This window comes from Oncorhynchus masou, unplaced genomic scaffold (genome assembly GCF_036934945.1).
Source record: "Oncorhynchus masou masou isolate Uvic2021 unplaced genomic scaffold, UVic_Omas_1.1 unplaced_scaffold_881, whole genome shotgun sequence".
Classification (NCBI taxonomy): domain Eukaryota; kingdom Metazoa; phylum Chordata; class Actinopteri; order Salmoniformes; family Salmonidae; genus Oncorhynchus; species Oncorhynchus masou.
The window spans coordinates 180,129-203,954 of record NW_027015275.1 but is presented as its reverse complement, the minus strand read 5'-3'; the positions used below and the strand labels follow the sequence as shown (position 1 = coordinate 203,954).

The window sequence follows — 23,826 nt, the reverse complement described above, 5'->3', positions numbered from 1 at the left end:
TGCGTTATGCTAATGAGCCTGAGGCTTAGTCACAAACCCGGATCCAGGTTGGGGAGTTTCAAGAAGTTAAATGATTTAGATGCACTATTGTAAAGTGGCTGTTCCACTGGGTGTCAGAAGGTGAATTCACCTATTTGTAAGTCGCTCTGGATAAGAGCGTCTGCTAAATGACTTAAATGTAAATGTAATGTAAATGTAGAGCACCAGCTGTTCCGGACAACTATGTGATCACGCTCTTCGTAGCCGATGTGAGTAAGACCTTTAAACAGGTCAACATTCACAAGGCCGTAGGGCCAGATGGATTACCAGGACGTGTGCTCCGAGCATGCACTGACCAACTGGCAAGTATCTTCACTGACATTTTCAACCTGTCCCTGTCCGAGTCTGTAATACCAACATGTTTCAAGTAGATCACCATAGTCCCTGTGCCCAAGAACAAAGGTAACCTGCCTAAATGACTACCGACCCGTAGCACTCACGTCTGTAACCATGAAGTGCTTTGAAAGGCTGGTCATGGCTCACATCAACACCCTTATCCCAGAAACCCTAGACCCACTCCAATTTGCATACAGCACCAACAAATCCACAGATGATGCAATCTCTATTGCACTCAACACTTCCCACTCCCACCTGGACAAAAGAACAGCTATGTGAGAATGCTATTCATTGTTCAACACCATATTGCCCTCAAAGCTCATCACTAATCTAAGGACCCTGGGACTAAACACCTCCCTCTGCAACTGGATCCTGGACTTCCTGACGGGCCGACCCTAGGTGGTAAGGGTAGGTAACAACACATCTGCGATCCTCAACACGGGGGCCCCTCAGGGGTGCATGCTCAGCCCCCTCCTGTACTCCTTGTTCACTCATGACTTCCTGGCCAGGCACAACTCCAACACCATCATCAATTTAGCCGATGGTAGGCCTGATCACCGACAACAATGAGACAGCCTATCGGGAGGAGTTCAGAGACCTGGTTGTGTGGTGCCAGGACAACAACGTCTCCCTCAAGGTGATCAAGACAAAGGAGATGATTTTGGACTACAGGAAAAGGAGGACCAAGCCACGCCCCCATTCTCATCGACGGGGCTGCAGTGGAACAGGTTGAGAGCTTCAAGTTCCTTGGTGACCACATCACCAACAAACTATCATGGTCCAAACACACTGAGACAGTCGTGAAGAGGACACAACTAACCCTATTCCCATTCCCATTCCCATTCCCATTCATAATACGGTGTTACTTCATTGGCTGGGCAGCTGAAACTTTGTAGCATAATACAGTACAATGAAAGTAAAAAACCGAATAGCCTTCATTAAAATATATCTGTTCACTTCAGTTTGATCCTCTGTTCTGTTCATACACTTTGGTCGGAGAGGAAAGTAGTGTCAATGTTCCCTTCCCTTTTGGCCTTGTACACTCTAATAAACAAACACATCAATCTACCAATTAATCAATCAATAATCAAACAACGTTGTCCTCTGTATCTCATTTGGTAGAGCACGGCGCTTGCAACTCCATGATAGTGGATACCCGGGACCCACCCGTGAAGGGAAATGTAAAAGGTGCACGACTGAAAGCTGCTTTGGATAACAACGTCTGCTGAATGTCATTTATTCTATATTGCGTAACATGTTCAGAACTTTCACTGTGGTGAGGGCTGAGAATCTTATTGGCTGTCAACAGGTCCTGGAATGAGGAATACGTGTGACAGAGTGACAGTAAGGAGTGGGGTTTACAGACTTCCAGACTAGTATCGACGTTGGTGTGATGTGATATGATCTATACTCCACCCACAATGGGGATTCCCATCTCTGAGAGAGGGCCTGGTCTAAAGGAGTGCACTATATAAGGAATAGGGTGCCATGGGCTCTGGTCAAAAGGAGTGCACTATATAGGGAATAGGGTGCTATAGGACTCTGGTCTAAAGTAGTGCACTATATAGGGAATAGGGTGCCATTTGGGATTCATTCTTTCAGATAGCAGTCACAAAACTAGTAGTGGACTATGTGGACCTATAGAATACTGCAACTCACATCAATGCTTTAAAGAGGCAATTTGGATTTCAAACAATAGAAATGCAGCCGCCCCACCACTCTCAAATTAATAGACAGAGCTATGAATTCAAGGACTGGCCATCTGACATCAAAGTTACAGTTTCAACCATGTTTTGAGGATATACAGAATTTGTTTACAATTCCTTTCTTTTAATAAACAAATATTTTGGGTTCTGGTGGCGTTAGACAGACAGGTCAGGAGGTATTTAGAAGATATACTTATCGGGAAATCAATGGTTATATGTAGTTAATTGAAAAGTCCAAAACCGGTTGTAGCAATCGTTAAATTGCCCCTTTAATGTCTCCTGCCCTAAGAACAACCTACAACACATGTTCTCTTTATTCAGCTCTTTGTTTGTTCTTCAACAACAACAAGCTTAAAACAGATGCAGAGATGTTTCACACCAAAGGGCTCGATTCAATCCCATCTGCTTTATCCATAGTGGTTGTTTCCAAGGTGTCGGAGGTAGACCTGCGGTAGAGCTGTCAAATCCACAAGCGGCTCCCAGCATTATAAGCGGACGTTGCCATTGGCTGCACGGAGTCACATTAACAGAAATCCCATGCATACTTTTTTACAAATTCAAACACTGGAATGTGAGAGGTAATCTACACCTCCTTTAGGATGATAGAGGTAATCTACACCTCCTTTAGGATGATAGAGGTAATCTACACCTCCTTTAGGATGATAGAGGTAATCTACACCTCCTTTAGGATGATAGAGGTAATCTACACCTCCTTTAGGATGATAGAGGTAATCTACACCTCCTTTAGGATGATAGAGGTAATCTACACCTCCTTTAGGATGATAGAGGTAATCTACACCTCCTTTAGGATGATAGAGGTAATCTACACCTCCTTTAGGATGATAGAGGTAATCTACACCTCCTTTAGGATGATAGAGTTAATCTACACCTCCTTTAGGATGATAGAGGTAATCTACACCTCCTTTAGGATGATAGAGGTAATCTACACCTCCTTTAGGATGATAGAGGTAATCTACATCTCCTTTAGGATGATAGAGGTAATCTACACCTCCTTTAGGATGATAGAGGTAATCTACGCCTCCTTTAGGATGATAGAGGTAATCTACACCTCCTTTAGGATGATAGAGGTAATCTACACCTCCTTTAGGATGATAGAGGTAATCTACACCTCCTTTAGGATGATAGAGGTAATCTACACCTCCTTTAGGATGATAGAGGTAATCTACACCTCCTTTGGGATGATAGAGGTAATCTACACCTCCTTTAGGATGATAGAGGTAATCTACACCTCCTTTAGGATGATAGAGGTAATCTACACCTCCTTTAGGATGATAGAGGTAATCTACACCTCCTTTAGGATGATAGAGGTCATCTACACCTCCTTTAGGATGATAGAGGTAATCTACACCTCCTTTAGGATGATAGAGGTAATCTACACCTCCTTTAGGATGATAGAGGTAATCTACACCTCCTTTAGGATGGTAGAGGTAATCTACACCTCCTTTAGGATGATAGATGTAATCTACACCTCCTTTACGATGATAGAGGTAATCTAAACCTCCTTTAGGATGATAGAGGTAATCTACATCTCCTTTAGGATGATAGAGGTAATCTACACCTCCTTCAGGATGATAGAGGTAATCTACACCTCCTTTAGGATGATAGAGGTAATCTACACCTCCTTTAGGATGATAGAGGTAATCTACACCTCCTTTAGGATGATAGAGGTAATCTACACCTCCTTTAGGATGATAGAGGTAATCTACACCTCCTTTAGGATGATAGAGGTAATCTACACCTCCTTTAGGATGATAGAGGTAATCTACACCTCCTTTAGGATGATAGAGGTAATCTACACCTCCTTTAGGATGATAGAGGTAATCTACACCTCCTTTAGGATGATAGAGGTAATCTACACCTCCTTTAGGATGATAGAGGTAATCTACACCTCCTTTAGGATGATAGAGGTAATCTACACCTCCTTTAGGATGATAGAGGTAATCTACACCTCCTTTAGTATGATAGAGGTAATCTACACCTCCTTTAGGATGATAGAGGTAATCTACACCTCCTTTAGGATGATAGAGGTAATCTACACCTCCTTTAGGATGATAAAGGTAATCTACACCTCCTTTAGGATGATAGAGGTAATCTACACCTCCTTCAGGATGATAGAGGTAATCTACACCTCCTTCAGGATGATAGGGGTAATCTACACCTCCTTCAGGATGATAGATGTAATCTACACCTCCTTAAGGATGATAGATGTAATCTACATCTCCTTCAGGATGATAGATGTAATCTACATCTCCTTCAGGATGATAGATGTAATCTACATCTCCTTCAGGATGATAGATGTAATCTACACCTCCTTTAGGATGATAGATGTAATCTACATCTCCTTTAGGATGATAGATGTAATCTACACCTCCTTCAGGATGATAGATGTAATCTACACCTCTTTAAGGATGATAGATGTAATCTACATCTCCTTTAGGATGATAGATGTAATCTACACCTCAACTAGGATGATAGATGTAATCTACACCTCCTTCAGGATGATAGATGTAATCTACACCTCCTTTAGGATGATAGAGGTAATCTACATCTGCTTTAGGATGATAGAGGTAATCTACACCTCCTTCAGGATGATAGATGTAATCTACACCTCCTTCAGGATGATAGAGGTAATCTACACCTCCTTCAGGATGATAGAGGTAATCTACATCTCCTTCAGGATGATAGAGGTAATCTACACCTCCTTCAGGATGATAGAGGTAATCTACACCTCCTTCAGGATGATAGAGGTAATCTACACCTCCTTTAGGATGATAGAGGTAATCTACACCTCCTTCAGGATGATAGAGGTAATCTACATCTCCTTTAGGATGATAGAGGTAATCTACACCTCATTTAGGATGATAGATGTCATCTACACCTCCTTCAGGATGATAGATGTCATCTACACCTCCTTCAGGATGATAGAGGTAATCTACATCTCCTTTAGGATGATAGAGGTAATCTACACTTCCTTCAGGATGATAGAGGTAATCTACATCTCCTTTAGGATGATAGAGGTAATCTACACCTCCTTTAGGATGATAGATGTAATCTACACCTCAACCAGGATGATAGATGTAATCTACACCTCCTTTAAAATGATAGATGTCATCTACACCTCCTTTAGGATGATAGAGGTAATCTACACCTCCTTTAGGATGATAGATGTAATCTACATCTCCTTTAGGATGATAGATGTAATCTACACCTCCTTTAGGATGATAGATGTAATCTACACCTCCTTTAGGATGATAAATGTAATCTACACCTCCTTTACGATGATAGAGGTAATCTACACCTCCTTTAGGATGATAGATGTAATCTACACCTCAACTAGGATGATAGATGTAATCTACACCTCCTTTAAAATGATATATGTAATCTACACCTCCTTTAGGATGATAGATGTAATCTACACCTCCATTAGGATGATAGAGGTAATCTACACCTCCTTTGGGATGATAGAGGTAATCTACACCTCCGTCAGGATGATAGATGTCATCTACACCTCCATTAGGATGATAGATGTCATCTACACCTCCGTTAGGATGATAGATGTAATCTACACCTCAACTAGGATGATAGATGTAATATACACCTCCATAAGGATGATAGATGACATCTACACCTCCTTTGGGATTATAGATGTAATCTACATCTCCATAAGGATGATAGATGTCATCTACACCTCCTTTGGGATGATAGATGTCATCTACACCTCCGTTAGGCTGATAGAAATCCTCATTCATTTATATAATTAAATCATTAAATTTTTTCTATATCACCTACACCAGTGATCACTTTCAAAGTGATCTTTCCTAGTACATTATCACAGCATATTGGCTATGCTTGGCCTAGTATATTATCACAGCATATTGGCTATGCTTGGCCTAGTATATTATCACAGCATATTGGCTATGCTTGGCCTAGTATATTATCACCGCATATTGGCTATGCTTGGCCTAGTATATTATCACAGCATATTGGCTATGCTTGGCCTAGTACATTATCACAGCATATTGGCTATGCTTGGCCTAGTATATTATCACGGCATATTGGCTATGCTTGCCCTAATACATTATCACAGCATATTGGCTATGCTTGGCCTAATACATTATCACAGCATATTGGCTATGCTTGGCCTAGTATATTATCACGGCATATTGGCTATGCTTGCCCTAATACATTATCACAGCATATTGGCTATGCTTGGCCTAATAAATTATCACAGCATATTGGCTATGCTTGGCCTAGTATATTATCACGCCATATTGGCTATGCTTGCCCTAATACATTATCACAGCATATTGGCTATGCTTGGCCTAGTACATTATCACAGCATATTGGCTATGCTTGGCCTAGTATATTATCACGGCATATTGGCTATGCTTGCCCTAATACATTATCACAGCATATTGGCTATGCTTGGCCTAATAAATTATCACAGCATATTGGCTATGCTTGGCCTAGTATATTATCACAGCATATTGGCTATGCTTGGCCTAGTATATTATCACAGCATATTGGCTATGCTTGGCCTAGTATATTATCACAGCATATTGGCTATGCTTGGCCTAGTACATTATCACAGCATATTGGCTATGCTTGGCCTAGTATATTATCACGGCATATTGGCTATGCTTGCCCTAATACATTATCACAGCATATTGGCTATGCTTGGCCTAGTATATTATCACAGCATATTGGCTATGCTTGGCCTAGTATATTATCACAGCATATTGGCTATGCTTGGCCTAGTATATTATCACAGCATATTGGCTATGCTTGGCCTAGTACATTATCACAGCATATTGGCTATGCTTGGCCTAGTATATTATCACGGCATATTGGCTATGCTTGCCCTAATACATTATCACAGCATATTGGCTATGCTTGGCCTAATAAATTATCACAGCATATTGGCTATGCTTGGCCTAGTATATTATAACGCCATATTGGCTATGCTTGCCCTAATACATTATCACAGCATATTGGCTATGCTTGGCCTAATAAATTATCACAGCATATTGGCTATGCTTGGCCTAGTATATTATCACAGCATATTGGCTATGCTTGGCCTAATACATTATCACAGCATATTGGCTATGCTTGTTAGCATGTGCTGGAAATGTACAATGGACCAATGACCACCAAATATAACACGGTTCATATGAGAATTACCTCAAGTAAATGCACCATAAAAGAAAATATGTGTTTAGAAAGAAAGAAAGAAAGAAAGAAAGAAAGAAAGAAAGAAAGAAAGAAAGAAAGAAAGAAAGAAAGAAAGAAAGAAAGAAAGAAAGAAAGAAAGAAAGAGATTTATTCATAGTATGAACAGCGTAATCATGTTGGAGGGAATTATATTTGGAGTAAAAGTAGAATAACTAACTCATTTTAAAACGGTTCCTAAAGTGCAAAGTGAACGTTTCAAGTTCAATAATACAACCATGGTAATTTTAATAGAAAATCTAATTCAGATCTAGCGTACTGAGTTTTGGTGATGAATAACCTAGAATCAATCTCGCATTCCTTTACCGCTTTGAATGACGCCACACATTCTCAGTGATTAGCAATGAAGCGGTTGAGGAAAAGGACATAGGTGTAATGTACTGCGGCGGCATAGAGTTTAATCGTTTCATTTCCGTCTCGGGTTTCCCCAGGAGAAAGTGGCCTACAACTGTCACTATATAAACAGTGACAGGGGAAGGGCAACCATGGCACATTGAGGACAGACTCCTGCAGCCACCTGGTCTTTTCGTTTAAAAAACACAGTTGGAGGATGACACGGGTCAGTCTGCAGGATTAAAGCATTATGCTATTTTGAAATGTATAATTAAATTAGTATTTTAAATTATATTTAATTACATTGTATATGAATGGAATATGTTTAGGGACAGGTTATTATAGGCTAATGGTTTCGATGTGCGTGTCAAACGATCAATTAGTTGTTTGATTTTTTTGTTGTTGATCATCTGAGTTTTAAACGTCTGCAATGCACATTGATTATTATTATTTACGATCTACTTGATGTCGCATGAAAAACGTTTGCTTTCTTCGCCGTTTTCCAGATGTTAGTTCTTTGCATCTGCGGTTGCCTGAGTTTTGTATGGCTGTCGTCAGCAAAGAGATGTTTCAATCAGAGCAGTGCGGATCGGCGGGCTTCAAGGTTCATCATGAGCATCCACAGCTTTAGGACGGCTGTGTCTGACAGCATCCACCTGCAACCGGACTGGGACAGACAGAGCTGCCCCAGCTTCAAACTCCCCACTGCGTCTCTGTCATCGGTGCAATACAACAACCGATCTCTCTCCCCCTGGCGGTACAGGTAAGGTATCGCCCTTCATCTTTCTGTAAAACAGCACACAATGTATGAGCGTCATTTCAACAGCCCGGTCCTGACACTTTGTTTGGTAAGCTGAAGGATGGGACTCGGGAAATAGAACTCTCAAATGAATAGTCAGCTATGGATGGCAGGACTGACGGCCCATGATTGACATGATGTTTCAAACATTTTGAAGACAAACACAAAGAATGGAGTAAGCCTATGAAAAGGTCAAATAGTTACTCATCATTTAATTATGGTATTAATGTGCATGTATTTTCATTTTGTTGATGCCATTCATCAAATTCAATGCATATATCTAATCAGTGGACGTTTCCGATCATATCAGGCTACACTGTGACATCACGTTGGGCTTGATATCATTTCACGACGTTTTGCTCTCTTACAGAATCGATGAGAGAGAGGACAGGATTCCTGCTAAAATCCTGGTGGCTGAGTGTCTGTATGAGGGCTGCATCGTCAACAAGCACGAGGACAAGACATATAACTCTGTCCCCGTGTTGGTCACTATCACCGTGCTCCAGAAGACTGTGTGCCCTGGCAACCCTCGACTCTACCTGGTGACAGTAGACTCGTGTGACATCGCTGTGGCATGCACATGTGTTGTACCCAGACAGATGATTTAATCTCTTGGATTAGGTTAAGTGTTACGGACGTGTCCAAAATGGCACCCTATTCCCTATGTAGTGCACTATGATACGCACATGTCCAAAATGGCACCCTATTCCCTATGTAGTGCACTATGATACGCACATGTCCAAGATGGCACCCTATTCCCTATGTAGTGCACTATGATACGCACATGTCCAAAATGGCACCCTATTCCCTATGTAGTGCACTACGTTTGACCAGAGCCCTATGGGCCTTGGTATCGCTGCACTAATTATGCGTCTTTTTTCTCTCTTTTTTTTTTACATGTTAAGACAGTCAGCCTATAACAAAGAGTCCAAACTGTGCTTATACACAGAGACACAACCTTGGATTAGATTCATTCTTATAGAGATGATTATAGAATAAATAACCATTTAGTAGTGAGATTTCTCACCAAAAAAAAAAAAAACCACAAACAAAGTTGTGTTTGTTTTAAAACTCACCTTAGGCCTTCCTGTTAAGATAAGAACTCGAACACTATGGCCATTCTCTAAGACGTCTGTACAATGGCTGTCGGCATGGAGACACATCGGGCTTATTATCGCCTTGACTTGACTGTGAATGTGAATTGGACAGATCATTCAAGCAATATTGCCATATTTACTTGTTTGGGTGGATTATGGCGTTAAAATGTCTTATGCCGGGGGGTTTTCTGGAACCTGGACTTGATGAGGTAGAAAGTGTCTGTACCTGCTGTATGACTACAGATAGTAGAACTGCTGGGGTATCCCACTGGTGTGTATAACTAATATGTTGTCTTTGTGTATTAGTCAATTACCTATTTATCAATGGTCTTAGGGACTTCAACTCCTCGGTTATGCTGTTGTGTCCACTAGGTATCTCAGTAAGACTATAACGTGACATGATGTTCGCTCTCACTGGTTGATATAATCCACTTCTGTGAACTTCAGTGGTTCAATCTGCAGTCCTCTCCCAGTGTTGTACATGTTATAAAATCCTATCATGGTAAACAGTACACTGTGAGCCCTCAAACGATTCTGCTAACTATTGTTTGTACTCGAGTTTGTATATATAAAAATGTTTTTTAAAAATCTATAGACAGCTTTTATGCAATGGGTGTGTCTAATCCTGAATGCTGATTGGTTAAAACCGCATTCCAGCCGGTGTCTATTCCACAAGTTACCACCGGCTAAATCTATGACGTTAAAATGCCTATTTACTCTGTTCCATCTGACTGCTGCAATACAACGTTTCGTCAGCCCAGACAGGCAATTTATGAACTTGATCTCCACTGTGAAAAGCATCTAGACATTGGCTCACATTTTGTTTTCAACAGCGGAGATTTGTATAAACCTTACTGTCTGTCTCTCTGACATTTGCAACATTGCTTCAATATTCAAATTCTCACCAGCTGTCCCTTAGTAATGAACAGTCGGGACAAGACAGACAGCGTTTCTCAGACAGTCTAAATCATGAATCAGCTGGCGTCATTTTTAAGGATATAAGAAATGTCAATTGAAAAAAAGTCAAAACGAAATGAAGTGCAGCTAATTTGCATTTTTTTCAGCTTCAGTTTGAAGTGATTGTGCTGTTGGCTTGCTCCCCTGAACAACAGTGTCCTGACGAGTGAGCAAGTTTTCTATGCGAGGCGAAAATTGCGCTTTTTAGCTCATTGTTATGGACGTATCAAAATAAACGTCACTAGAAAACAGCTTAAACAAATGCAGCTGCTGTTGTTATTCAGTGTGCTCTGTTTGACGTGACTCTAAGTCAGACGTAGTTGGCTAGCTAGAAAGCAAGGGACAAGAACATGGCCAGACAGTATGGCAATGGACCATTTAGAACAAATGAATTGGGGCGTGTCCATAGATACAGAACAACTGGGTCGAGTCTCTGGCAACCGAACCGATAGAACGAACGGCTTTGGCAGCAACCCTAGATTTGTGTCGTGACCATATCTTGTGGAAGGATGAAATAGAATAAATAAATTCATCAGAATAATGTCTTTAATGAAAATATGTCAATCATTATTTTAATATGTTGGTCATCCCATTGCATAAAAGTGATAATGTCCTTGAAGCCGGGTGTTTGGAGGACATATTGGCAAATTTGCCTACCCTTGACTTTGGCCTAACAACACCCATGTCAATATATCCTTGGGCATTATCATTTAAATCATCTCTGAACCCAGAACTAAACCAGCGCTGGTCCCCCAGCTAGCTTCTCAAGAAACTAGTTCATATGCCTTATACAAATACACCATATAATCTTGTAAACCTTCTACTGAACATACATAAACTATGAGCACGGATAGATCGCTGTAACAATAATGATGAGAGAACTACTCAAGTTGTAAATGACTCCTTATGTACAGTTAGACCATGAAATAAAACATTTAATTAAAATAAAGTAGAAAAATAACACACACACACACACACAATTGTACATTTCTTGTGGTCGAGTTTCAGTACAATATCTTGTTCTCCAATGTAGATTTTTTATATTTTTTATTTTTTGGGGGGGGGGCAGTAACTCCCAGCACCACAAAGGATATAAGACTGGAAGTGTGTCTAATCCAAATTCAGTAACATCATCATGATTATTAAACGATTTAATCAAAGTGGAAATGCATTACACATTCACCAGATTTACATCGTTGGCAAGAACAAAAACGAAGGAAGTGATTGGTACATCAGTCAGTCTGTTACTGTATGAGATCAGCAGGGAGGACCAGGTTTGTGTAGGTCTGTCCATGCGTTGACCTGGTGAGTGATACTGTGTGTGGTGGTGGCTATCAGCCGTGAGTAGGTGCAGCGGTCATAAGCCACAGGGAAAACATGGAAGAGGTTTCCACTGGGGGGGTCAGTAGGCCGGATGCCCAGGTGTCTCATACACAGTCCCAGATACACATCCTCTATGTAGACGGCTTTAACATGCCTGGACGCCTCCACCAGCTTCCTGGGGAGGTCTAAGGTGAAGACATAGCCCAGACCCAGAGCATAAGGTGGGTATACTGGTTCAGGAAACACCTCCTTTGGAAGGTACCATTTGGAGTTACGGTCTCTTAGAACAGCTCCCCGTCGGGCCACTAGTCCAGTCTGGTAGTTCTGCGTTGGAGCGGGAAGCAGCATGTTGACCAAGGTGTTCACGTTGAGGAACATGTCTGAGTCGATCTTCATGGCGTAGGAGGCGTTGGGGCAGCGAGAGCTCAGCCACTCCATCATCACCATGGTCTTGATGGTCAGGTTTTTGTAGCTGTCTATGAAGTCGCTCTGCAGAAGATCCTGGTGCTCTTTGCTCTCCTGCAGCACCTTCTCCTGGAGCTGCTCTGTCTCCTCTCCACTGGGCAGTCCCAGCAGGAAGAACAGACAGACCTCTCTGCCCAGTACCTGCCTCTCACTGCCCCAAGTCCTGCGGACGGCCTCACGGGCCTCCCTGTTATAGGGCGCCACTGGCACCATCAGAACCAGGAAGGGGTTCTGCTCCCGGCATTTCTCTGGCTCATCCAGGATGAAGGAGTACTCATGTGGGTATTGTACATGGTACGGTCCTGGGGACACATACGGAGGAGGAGTGGCCAGAACTGCCTTGCCCTCTGTGAGCAGATTAGTGATGATGTTGAGTGCAGAGGTGATGGAACTAGTTTCATCATGTGTTGTGTTGAGTTCCATGGCCTGTTGAGTAGAGTGGATACGTGAAGTCTGACGATCTGTTGAACTGGCAGACGCAGTTTCATGAGCGTCTATGGTAAAACCAGTGGAGTTGAGAGAAACCGCTTCGCTACTGGTGTTGACTGAACGACCATGGTATTCTGCCCACCATCTTGGGACACACTCTGCTGACTGGTGGTTGGTGAAGAACAAGATGGCCGCCACGGTGACGAGCAGGATGAGGAAACGGCAACGAAAACCGGAGCAGCAGCATCTCCCACCTACCGCCGTCTCCTGACTGGGAGGAGAGAAACACAAATGGTTAAGTCATCTTGGACATCCTTGAGTTGTATGGAAAAAAAAACTCACCATCATTATGTTTCTGTGGCATTGCAGACTTCAAAAAATGAAATATATTAACATATATATTAACAGTTATCTAATAGATTAGGACGTTCTGATTTGATTTCTAGCCATAGACTCAATAATGGTGCCATTTTAACTTCTGGAATGATACTTAGTTTGATGTTAAAACAAAACGTCAGAACAGAATCCTGATTTGCATGTGATCACACAGATTGGTCTTCTCTCAGTGATCTAGATAGGAGAGTGGCACTCAAAGCCATGCTTGAGTTCTGAGTCAAGCAGATGAGGTGCAGCTCTTTGGGGGTGTTCACCCACCCGTCTCGACCAATGAGAGACGACACAGATACTCTAAGATGTTTTAAGATCACTTTTTTTTATTTCACCTTTATTTAACCAGGTAGTCGAGTTGAGAACAAGTTCTCATTTACAACTGCGACTTGGCCAAGATAAAGCAAAGCGGCACAAACAACAGAGTTACACATGGAGTAAACAAACATACAGTCAATAATACAAATAGAGAAAGTCTATATACAGTTTGTGCAAATGAGGTAAGAAATGTAATAAGGGAGGTGAGGCAATAAATAGGCCATAGTGGAGAAGTAATTACATTTGAGCAATTAAACACTGGAGTGATAGATGTGCAGAAGATGAATGTTCAAGTAGAGATACTGGGGTGCAAAGGAGCAAAATAAATAAATACAGTATGGGGATGAGATAGTTGGATGGGCTATTTACAGATGGGCTATGTACAGGTGCAATGATCTGTGAGCTGCTATGACAGCTGATGCTTAACGTTAGTGAGGGAAATATGAGTCTCCAGCTACAGTGATTTTTGCAATTCGTTCCAGTCATTGGCAGCAGAGAACTGGAAGGAAAGGCAGCCAATGGAGGAATTGGCTTTGGGGATAACCAGTGAAATATACCTGCTGGAGCACGTGCTACAGGTGGGTGTTGCTAGGGTGACCAGTGAGCTGAGATAAGGCGGGGCTTTACCTAGCAAAGACTTGTAGATGACGTGGAGCCAGTGGGTTTGGCGACAAATATGAAGCGAGGGCCAGCCAACGAGAGCGTACAGGTCACAGTGGTGGGTAGTATATGGGGCTTTAGTGACAAAACGGATGGCACTGTGAAAGACTGCATCCAATTTTCCGAGTAGAGTGTTGGAGGTTATTTTGTAAATGACATCGCCGAAGTCAAGGATCGGTAGGATGGTCAGTTTTACGAGTGTGTTTGGCAGCATGTGTGACGGACGCTTTGTTGCGAAATAGGAAGCCAATTCTAGATTTAATTTTGGAATGGAGATGCTTAATGTGAGTCTGGAAGGAGAGTTTACAGTCTAACCAGACACCTAGGTATTTATAGTGGTTCACATATTCTAAGGTGGCAGAGTATACATTGCACTGAACAGAAGCGCCACCTCCTCAGGCACTGAACAGTAGAAGGAGCACCACCTCCTCAGGCACTGAACAGTAGAAGGAGCACCACCTCCTCAGGCACTGAACAGGAGCACCACCTCCTCAGGCACTGAACAGGAGCACCACCTCCTCAGGCACTGAACAGTAGAAGGAGCACCACCTCCTCAGGCACTGAACAGGAGGAGCACCACCTCCTCAGGCACTGAACAGGAGAAGGAGCACCACCTCCTCAGGCACTGAACAGTAGAAGGAGCACCACCTCCTCAGGCACTGAACAGTAGAAGGAGCACCACCTCCTCAGGCACTGAACAGGAGCACCACCTCCTCAGGCACTGAACAGTAGAAGGAGCACCACCTCCTCAGGCACTGAACAGGAGAAGGAGCACCACCTCCTCAGGCACTGAACAGGAGAAGGAGCACCACCTCCTCAGGCACTGAACAGGAGAAGGAGCACCACCTCCTCAGGCACTGAACAGGAACACCACCTCCTCAGGCACTGAACAGGAGAAGGAGCACCACCTCCTCAGGCACTGAACAGGAGAAGGAGCACCACCTCCTCAGGCACTGAACAGGAACACCACCTCCTCAGGCACTGAACGGTAGAAGGAGCAGCACCTCCTCAGGCACTGAACAGGAACACCACCTCCTCAGGCACTGAACGGTAGAAGGAGCAGCACCTCCTCAGGCACTGAACAGGAGAAGGAGCACCACCTCCTCAGGCACTGAACAGTAGAAGGAGCACCACCTCCTCAGGCACTGAACAGGAGCACCACCTCCTCAGGCACTGAACAGGAGAAGGAGCACCACCTCCTCAGGCACTGAACAGTAGAAGGAGCACCACCTCCTCAGGCACTGAACAGTAGAAGGAGCCCCTCCTCCTCAGGCACTGAACAGTAGAAGGAGCACCGCCTCAGGCACTGAACAGGAGCACCACCTCCTCAGGCACTGAACAGGAGCACCACCTCCTCAGGCACTGAACAGGAGAAGGAGCACCACCTCCTCAGGCACTGAACAGTAGAAGGAGCACCACCTCCTCAGGCACTGAACAGTGGAAGGAGCACCACCTCCTCAGGCACTGAACAGTAGAAGGAGCACCACCTCCTCAGGCACTGAACAGGAACACCACCTCCTCAGGCACTGAACAGTAGAAGGAGCACCACCTCCTCAGGCACTGAACAGGAACACCACCTCCTCAGGCACTGAACAGGAGCACCACCTCCTCAGGCACTGAACAGTAGAAGGAGCACCACCTCCTCAGGCACTGAACAGGAGAAGGAGCACCACCTCCTCAGGCACTGAACAGGAACACCACCTCCTCAGGCACTGAACAGGAGAAGGAGCACCACCTCCTCAGGCACTGAACAGGAGAAGGAGCACCACCTCCTCAGGCACTGAACAGTAGAAGGAGCACCACCTCAGACAAGCTTTAGTTCTGCCAGAGGTTCCTCTTCACAAGGCTAGTCATCAACATAGATTGAAGCTCACTCAGAAAAAAACAGATGGGATGAAACATGAAAATACACATACCTTCTTCCTCCTTTCTTAATACCATCTTCCACCATGTTGGAGATCTATCTAGCTGGGGATGGCTGCCAGGTTTAGGTCATTCCACCTTGTTGGAGATCTATCTAGCTGGGGATGGCTGCCAGGTTTAGGTCATTCCACCTTGTTGGAGATCTATCTAGCTGGGGATGGCTGCCAGGTTTAGGTAATTCCACCTTGGTCAACTCTTCTGTCATACAATAAATACATGTGTCATATGTAGCAAACAGGGTGGGGGGGGGGAGTTAATATGATTTGTATACGACGTGTCAATTTCATGCTGTTAACCTGCCCCTTTGTGTGTGTGAACCATAGAGATAGATAGAGCACTCTAGTGACCCAAAACCTCAATTATAGCATGGGCAGCGCCATTGAGAACTTTCACCATTTTGAAGTTGTCAACTAGGTGTAATTTCCAATGGGTTAATTAAGGAAGAATCATATAATTCCATCACAGCTCAGCAGGAGGAACCAGCAAACATTCCATCACTGCACCTGGCAGTAAATCATCAAGCTTGGCTTTATACCTGTTCAAACAACAACCTCCAGGGGGCAGTAATGCAGCCTTTCAGTTTGTTAACCAACTCATAGAAGTAACAGAAGAGGATAATTGACTACTTCAGTATGGAGATGGCTTCGATGACGCTGCCCATGTTCTCACAGACGCCAGAATGGGACAGATACAAGGTCGCATCCTCTAACTGTCTCTATGGTGTGAGCCCAACTTACGTTTAGCTGTTTCTGAGTGGACACACCTGTGTTATATCCCTTTGTAATGAGGGATGTACCTGTCACAGGTGTGACCAATTTGCATATTTAACAAATCAAGTCTTTCTATTGGATATTTGTTGGATCATGTGATTCAAACTGTGTTATATTTAACCCCCTGTGGTTTTGTTTTTCAGGTAGCTGCCCATTGGAGGTCATGCAGTCCAGAGGAATGGTGGAACCTTGGGTCGATGGGCGTGGGCCGATGGGCGTGGGCCGGTGGGCGCATGGGCGTGGGTCGGTGGGTGTGGGTCGGTGGGCGTGGGCGCGTGGCTCATGGTGCTTGTTGAGCTGAATGAGAAGCGTTAGTATGGACACCTTCCTGCTGGATCGACATCATGGTCCAGTTCCCACCAACATCCAGCAACTTCACACAGCCATTACAGAGGAGTGGGACAACATTCCACAGGCCACAATCAACAGCCTCATCAACTTTATGAAAAGATGTTGCTCTACATGAGACAAATGGTGGTCACACCATATACTGACTGGTTTTCTGATCCACGCTCCACTTTTGTTTAGGTATCTGTGACCAACAGATGACCTGTATTCTCAGTCATGTGACAGCCATAGTTAAAGGCCTAATGAATTTATTTAAATTGGCTGATTTCTTGCCTATGCTGCTCGATCATCGCTCATTTATATATTCTTATTCCATCCCTTTACTTAGATTTGTGTGTATGTGACCAATCCCATCTGCTAACCATGTGTATGTGACCAATAACATCTGCTAACCATGTGTATGTGACCATTAACATCTGCTAACCATGTGTATGTGACCAATGCCATCTGTTAACCATGTGACCAATGCCATCTGTTAACCATGTGACCAATAACATCTGTTAACCATGTGACCAATAACATCTGTTAACCATGTGACCAATAACATCTGTTAACCATGTGACCGATACCATCTGTTAACCATGTGACCGATACCATCTGTTAACCATGTGACCGATACCATCTGTTAACCATGTGACCGATACCATCTGTTAACCATGTGACCAATACCATCTGATAACCATGTGACCAATAACATCTGATAACCATGTGACCAATAACATCTGTTAACCATGTGACCAATACCATCTGATAACCATGTGACCAATAACATCTGATAACCATGTGACCAATAACATCTGATAACCATGTGACCAATAACATCTGTTAACCATGTGACCAATACCATCTGATAACCATGTGACCAATAACATCTGATAACCATGTGACCAATAACATCTGATAACCATGTGACCAATAACATCTGATAACCATGTGACCAATAACATCTGATAACCATGTGCATGTGACCAATAACATTTTATTGCTTCATTTCAATTGACTGATTCCCTTAACTTATGTAACTCAATATTGCCTTTGAAGTTGTCGCACTTATTTGTTCAGTGTTTAGATACAGAACCAGTCAGAAGGTTTAGAACAACGACTCGTTCCAGGGTTTTTATTTGTATAATTTTCTACAGTGTAGAATAATAGTGAAGACATCAAAACTATGAAATAACACATGGAATCATGTAGTAACCAAAAAAAAGTGTTAAACAAATCAAAATATGAGATTCTTCGAAAAAGCCACCCTTTGATTTGACGGCTTTGCAGACGCTTGGCCATTCTCTCAACCAGCTTCATGAGGTAGTCACCTGGAATGCATTTCAATTAACAGGTGTCTTCAGTAGTTAAACATTTTATTACTCCGACCTTGTGAAAGTAATAATATAAATAATATCCCATTTAGCAGACGCTTTTGTCCAAAGCGACTTACAAGTCGGCTGGGGCCACTACTTTTACATATGGGTGGCCCCAGCGGGAATCGAACCCACGACGCTTGGCGTTGCAAGCGCCATGCTCTACCGATGCTCTACCGACTGAGCCATACAGGACCTGTGACAATCTGACACATTGTGTCTGCCTGTCTTCACAGTGTTCTGTCTATGTTTTATAGAGGAAGAGGAGCCAGTACCCAATTCCCCCCCAAAATGTGCCGTTACAGCGCTCCCAAGGCAAGCTGTGTGTCTGTGTGTAAGTGAATGAACTCCTGAGTCATGCTGTTATGTGTCCACTAGGTGTCTCAGTAAGTATAACATGACATTGATGTTCTCACTGCGCTGTCATTGTAAGACCGCATTTATTAAGATTTCTAAAGCTATTGCAAATCATGACATGATTACGCTATAGATAAGATATAAATATATTTCATTGACCTTTAACAATGCGGTTGCCACTGGTTATAATAATATAATCTTGAAATGTTTATAGTGTGATGAATGCATTTTATTTTACCTTGTTTTACTAGGCAAGTCAGTTAAGAACAAATTCTTATTTTCAATGACGGCCTAGGAACAGTGGGTTAACTGCCTGATCAGGGGCAGAACGACAGATTTGTACCTTGTCAGCTCGGGGATTTGAACTTGCAACCTTTCGGTTACGAGTCCAACGCTCTAACCACTAGGCTACCTACCTCTCCTCCACTCTAACCACTAGGCTACCCTGCCGCCCCCACTCTAACCACTAGGCTACCCTGCCGCCCCCCACTCTAACCACTAGGCTACCCTGCCGCCCCTCCACTCTAACCACTAGGCTACCCTGCCGCCCCTCCACTCTAACCACTAGGCTACCCTGCCGCCCCTTTACTCTAACCACTAGTCTACCTGCCACCCCTCCACTCTAACCACTAGTCTACCTGCCACCCCTCCACTCTAACCACTAGGCTACCCTGCCGCCCCCCACTCTAACCACTAGGCTACTCTGCCACCCCCCAACTCTAACCACTAGGCTACCCTGCCGCCCCTCCACTCTAACCACTAGGCTACCCTGCCGCCCCTCCACTCTAACCACTAGGCTACCCTGCCACCCCTTTACTCTAACCACTAGTCTACCTGCCACCCCTCCACTCTAACCATTAGTCTACCTGCCACTCCTCCACTCTAACCACTAGGCTACCCTGCCGCCCCTCCACTCTAACCACTAGGCTACCCTGCCACCCCCACTCTAACCACTAGGCTACCCTGCCGCCCCTCCACTCTAACCACTAGGCTACCCTGCCGCCCCTCCACTCTAACCACAAGGCTACCCTGCCGCCTCTACACTCTAACCACTAGGCTACCCTGCCGCCTCTACACTCTAACATTTACATTACATTTACATTTAAGTCATTTAGCAGACGCTCTTATCCAGAGCGACTTACAACCACTAGTCTACCTGCCACTCCTCCACTCTAACCACTAGGCTACCCTGCCGCCTCTACACTCTAACCACTAGTCTAACAGCCGCCCCTCCACTCTAACCACTAGGCTACCCTGCCGCCTCTACACTCTAACCACTAGGCTACCCTGCTGCCTCTACACTCTAACCACAAGGCTACCCTGCCGCCTCTACACTCTAACCACAAGGCTACCCTGCTGCCTCTACACTCTAACCACTAGGCTACCCTGCTGCCTCTACACTCTAACCACTAGGCTACCCTGCTGCCTCTACACTCTAACCACTAGGCTACCCTGCTGCCTCTACACTCTAACCACTAGGCTACCCTGCTGCCTCTACACTCTAACCACTAGGCTACCCTGCTGCCTCTACACTCTAACCACTAGGCTACCCAGCCGCATTATGGGTAAGTCATAGTAAATGGTTACTTCTGTCAGTTTTAGTGGTTCAATCTGCTGTCCTGTTGTAACTTGTGCTCCCAGTGTTGTCCATCTTAAATCCTATCGAGGTAAGTGATATACTGTGAGCCCTCCAATGATTCTATATACAATTGTATCTGGAGGCGAAAGAGAAACACACACCTGTTTAAGGGAGGTACTGGGCTAGCGGAGTAGAACACCTGGTTAGGGGAGGTACTGGGCTAGCGGAGTAGAACCCCTGGTTAGGGGAGGTGCTGGCGAGCAGAGTAGAACACCTGGTTAGGGGAGGTGCTGGCTAGCAGAGTAGAACACCTGGTTAGGGGAGGTACTGGGCTAGCAGAGTAGAACACCTGGTTAGGGGAGGTATTGGGCTAGCGGAGTAGAACACCTGGTTAGGGGAGGTACTGGGCTAGCGGAGTAGAACACCTGGTTAGGGGAGGTACTGGGCTAGCGGAGTAGAACACCTGGTTAGGGGGAGGTACTGGGCTAGCGGAGTAGAACACCTGGTCAGGGGAGGTACTGGCTAGCAGAGTAGAACACCTGGTTAGGGGAGGTACTGGCAAGCAGAGTAGAACACCTGGTTAGGGGGGTTACTGGCAAGCAGAGTAGAACACCTGGTTAGGGGAGGTACTGGCTAGCAGAGTAGAACATCTGGTTATGGGAGGTAGAGGGCTAGCGGAGTAGAACACCTGGTTAGGGGGAGGTACTGGGCTAGTGGAGTAGAACACCTGGTTAGGGGAGGTACTGGGCTAGCGGAGTAGAACACCTGGTTAGGGGAGGTACTGGGCTAGTGGAGTAGAACACCTGGTCAGGGGAGGTACTGGCTAGCAGAGTAGAACACCTGGTTAGGGGAGGTACTGGGCTAGCGGAGTAGAACACCTGGTTAGGGGGAGGTACTGGGCTAGTGGAGTAGAACACCTGGTTAGGGGAGGTACTGGGCTAGCGGAGTAGAACACCTGGTTAGGGGAGGTACTGGGCTAGTGGAGTAGAACACCTGGTCAGGGGAGGTACTGGCTAGCAGAGTAGAACACCTGGTTAGGGGAGGTACTGGCAAGCAGAGTAGAACACCTGGTTAGAGGAGGTACTGGGCTAGCGGAGTAGAACACCTGGTTGGAGGAGGTACTGGGCTAGCGGAGTAGGACACCTGGTTAGGGGAGGTGCTGGCGAGCAGAGTAGAACACCTGGTTAGGGGAGGTACTGGGCTAGTGGAGTAGAACACCTGGTCAGGGGAGGTACTGGCTAGCAGAGTAGAACACCTGGTTAGGGGAGGTACTGGCAAGCAGAGTAGAACACCTGGTTAGAGGAGGTACTGGGCTAGCGGAGTAGAACACCTGGTTGGAGGAGGTACTGGGCTAGCAGAGTAGGACACCTGGTTAGGGGAGGTGCTGGCGAGCAGAGTAGAACACCTGGTTAGGGGAGGTGCTGGCTAGCAGAGTAGAACACCTGGTTAGGGGAGGTATTGGGCTAGCGGAGTAAAACACCTGGTTAGGGGAGGTACTGGGCTAGCGGAGTAGAATACCTGGTTAGGGGAGGTACTCTGCTAGCGGAGTAGAACACCTGGTTTGGGGAGGTACTGGGCTAGTGGAGTAGAACACCTGGTCAGGGGAGGTACTGGCTAGCAGAGTAGAACACCTGGTTAGGGGAGGTACTGGCAAGCAGAGTAGAACACCTGGTTAGGGGAGGTACTGGCTAGCAGAGTAGAACACCTGGTTAGGGGAAGGTACTGGGCTCGAGGATTAGAACACCTGGTTAGAGGAGGTACTGGGCTAGCGGAGTAGAACACCTGGTTAGGGGAGGTACTGGGCTAGCGGAGTAGGACACCTGGTTAGGGGAGGTGCTGGCTAGCAGAGTAGAACACCTGGTTAGGGGAGGTATTGGGCTAGCGGAGTAGAACACCTGGTTAGGGGAAGGTACTGGGCTCGAGGATTAGAACACCTGGTTAGAGGAGGTACTGGGCTAGCGGAGTAGAACACCTGGTTGGAGGAGGTACTGGGCTAGCGGAGTAGGACACCTGGTTAGGGGAGGTGCTGGCGAGCAGAGTAGAACACCTGGTTAGGGGAGGTGCTGGCTAGCAGAGTAGAACACCTGGTTAGGGGAGGTATTGGGCTAGCGGAGTAGAACACCTGGTTAGGGGAGGTACTGGGCAAGCAGAGTAGAACATCTGGTTAGGGGAGGTACTGGACTAGCAGAGTAGAACACCTGGTTAGGGGAGGCCCTGGGCTGGCAGAGTAGAACACCTGGTTAGGGGAGATACTGGGCTAGCGGAGTAGAACACCTGGTTAGGGGGAGGTACTGGGCTAGCGGAGTAGAACACCTGGTTAGGGGAGGTACTGGGCTAGCGGAGTAGAACACCTGGTTAGGGGAGGTACTGGGCTAGTGGAGTAGAACACCTGGTCAGGGGAGGTACTGGCTAGCAGAGTAGAACACCTGGTTAGGGGAGGTACTGGCAAGCAGAGTAGAACACCTGGTTAGGGGAGGTACTGGCTAGCAGAGTAGAACACCTGGTTAGGGGGAGGTACTGTCAAGCAGAGTAGAACACCTGGTTAGGGGAGGTACTGGGCTAGTGGAGTAGAACACCTGGTTATGTTAGGTACTGGCTAGCAGAGTAGAACACCTGGTTATGGGAGGCACTGGGCTAGCGGAGTAGAACACCTGGTTAGGGGAGGTATTGGGCTAGCAGAGTAGAACACCTGGTTAGGGGAAGGTACTGGGCTCGAGGATTAGAACACCTGGTTAGAGGAGGTACTTGGCTAGCGGAGTAGAACACCTGGTTAGGGGAGGTACTCTGCTAGCGGAGTAGAACACCTGGTCAGGGGAGGTACTGGGCTAGCGGAGTAGAACACCTGGTTAGGGGAAGTACTCTGCTAGCGGAGTAGAACACCTGGTTAGGGGAGGAACTGGGCTAGTGGAGTAGAACACCTGGTTAGGGGAGGTACTCTGCTAGCGGAGTAGAACACCTGGTTAGGGGAGGTACTGGGCTAGTGGAGTAGAACACCTGGTCAGGGGAGGTACTGGCTAGCATAGTAGAACACCTGGTTAGGGGAAGTACTGGCAAGCAGAGTAGAACACCTGGTTAGGGGAGGTACTGGCTAGCAGAGTAGAACACCTGGTTAGTGGGAGGTACTGGCAAGCAGAGTAGAACACCTGGTCAGGGGAGGTACTGGGCTAGCGGAGTAGAACACCTGGTTTTGGGAGGTACTGGCTAGCTGAGTAGAACACCTGGTTATGGGAGGTACTGGGCTAGCGGAGTAGAACACCTGGTTTTGGGAGGTACTGGCTAGCAGAGTAGAACACCTGGTTATGGGAGGTACTGGGCTAGCGGAGTAGAACACCTGGTTAGGGGAGGTATTGGGCTAGCGGAGTAGAACACCTGGTTAGGGGAGGAACTGGGCT

The 23,826-nt window shown here is 45.5% G+C and overlaps 2 protein-coding genes across 2 annotated transcripts; one reads left to right on the top strand and one right to left on the bottom strand.

Annotated features, from left to right (window-relative positions):
- Positions 1-954: 954 nt before the first annotated feature.
- Positions 955-9,071, top strand: LOC135537988 (interleukin-17C-like; the record flags this gene model as incomplete). Its single annotated transcript, XM_064963994.1, has 3 exons — positions 955-965; positions 8,395-8,427; positions 8,834-9,071. Coding segments are annotated over 3 exons (282 nt in total), but the record flags the coding sequence as incomplete, so codon positions are not given.
- A 2,655-nt stretch (positions 9,072-11,726) lies between these two features.
- On the bottom strand, positions 11,727-16,248 carry LOC135537980 (beta-1,3-galactosyltransferase 1-like). Its single transcript, XM_064963990.1, has 2 exons — positions 16,016-16,248; positions 11,727-13,005 (listed from the first exon to the last, which is right to left on the bottom strand). The coding sequence occupies exons 1-2, from the start codon at positions 16,048-16,050 to the stop codon at positions 11,775-11,777; spliced, it is 1,266 nt and encodes a 421-aa protein (XP_064820062.1). The 5' UTR covers positions 16,051-16,248; the 3' UTR covers positions 11,727-11,774.
- Between the last annotated feature and the right edge of the window lie 7,578 nt (positions 16,249-23,826).

Coding starts and splice junctions, on each gene's coding strand:
- LOC135537980 (XM_064963990.1), bottom strand. CDS start 16,050: ATGGTGGAAGATGGTATTAAGAAAGGAGGAAGAAG. Junction 13,006..16,015: donor ATTAAGAAAGGAGGAAGAAG/GTATGTGTATTT, acceptor CTCTCCTCCCAG/TCAGGAGACGGCGGTAGGTG.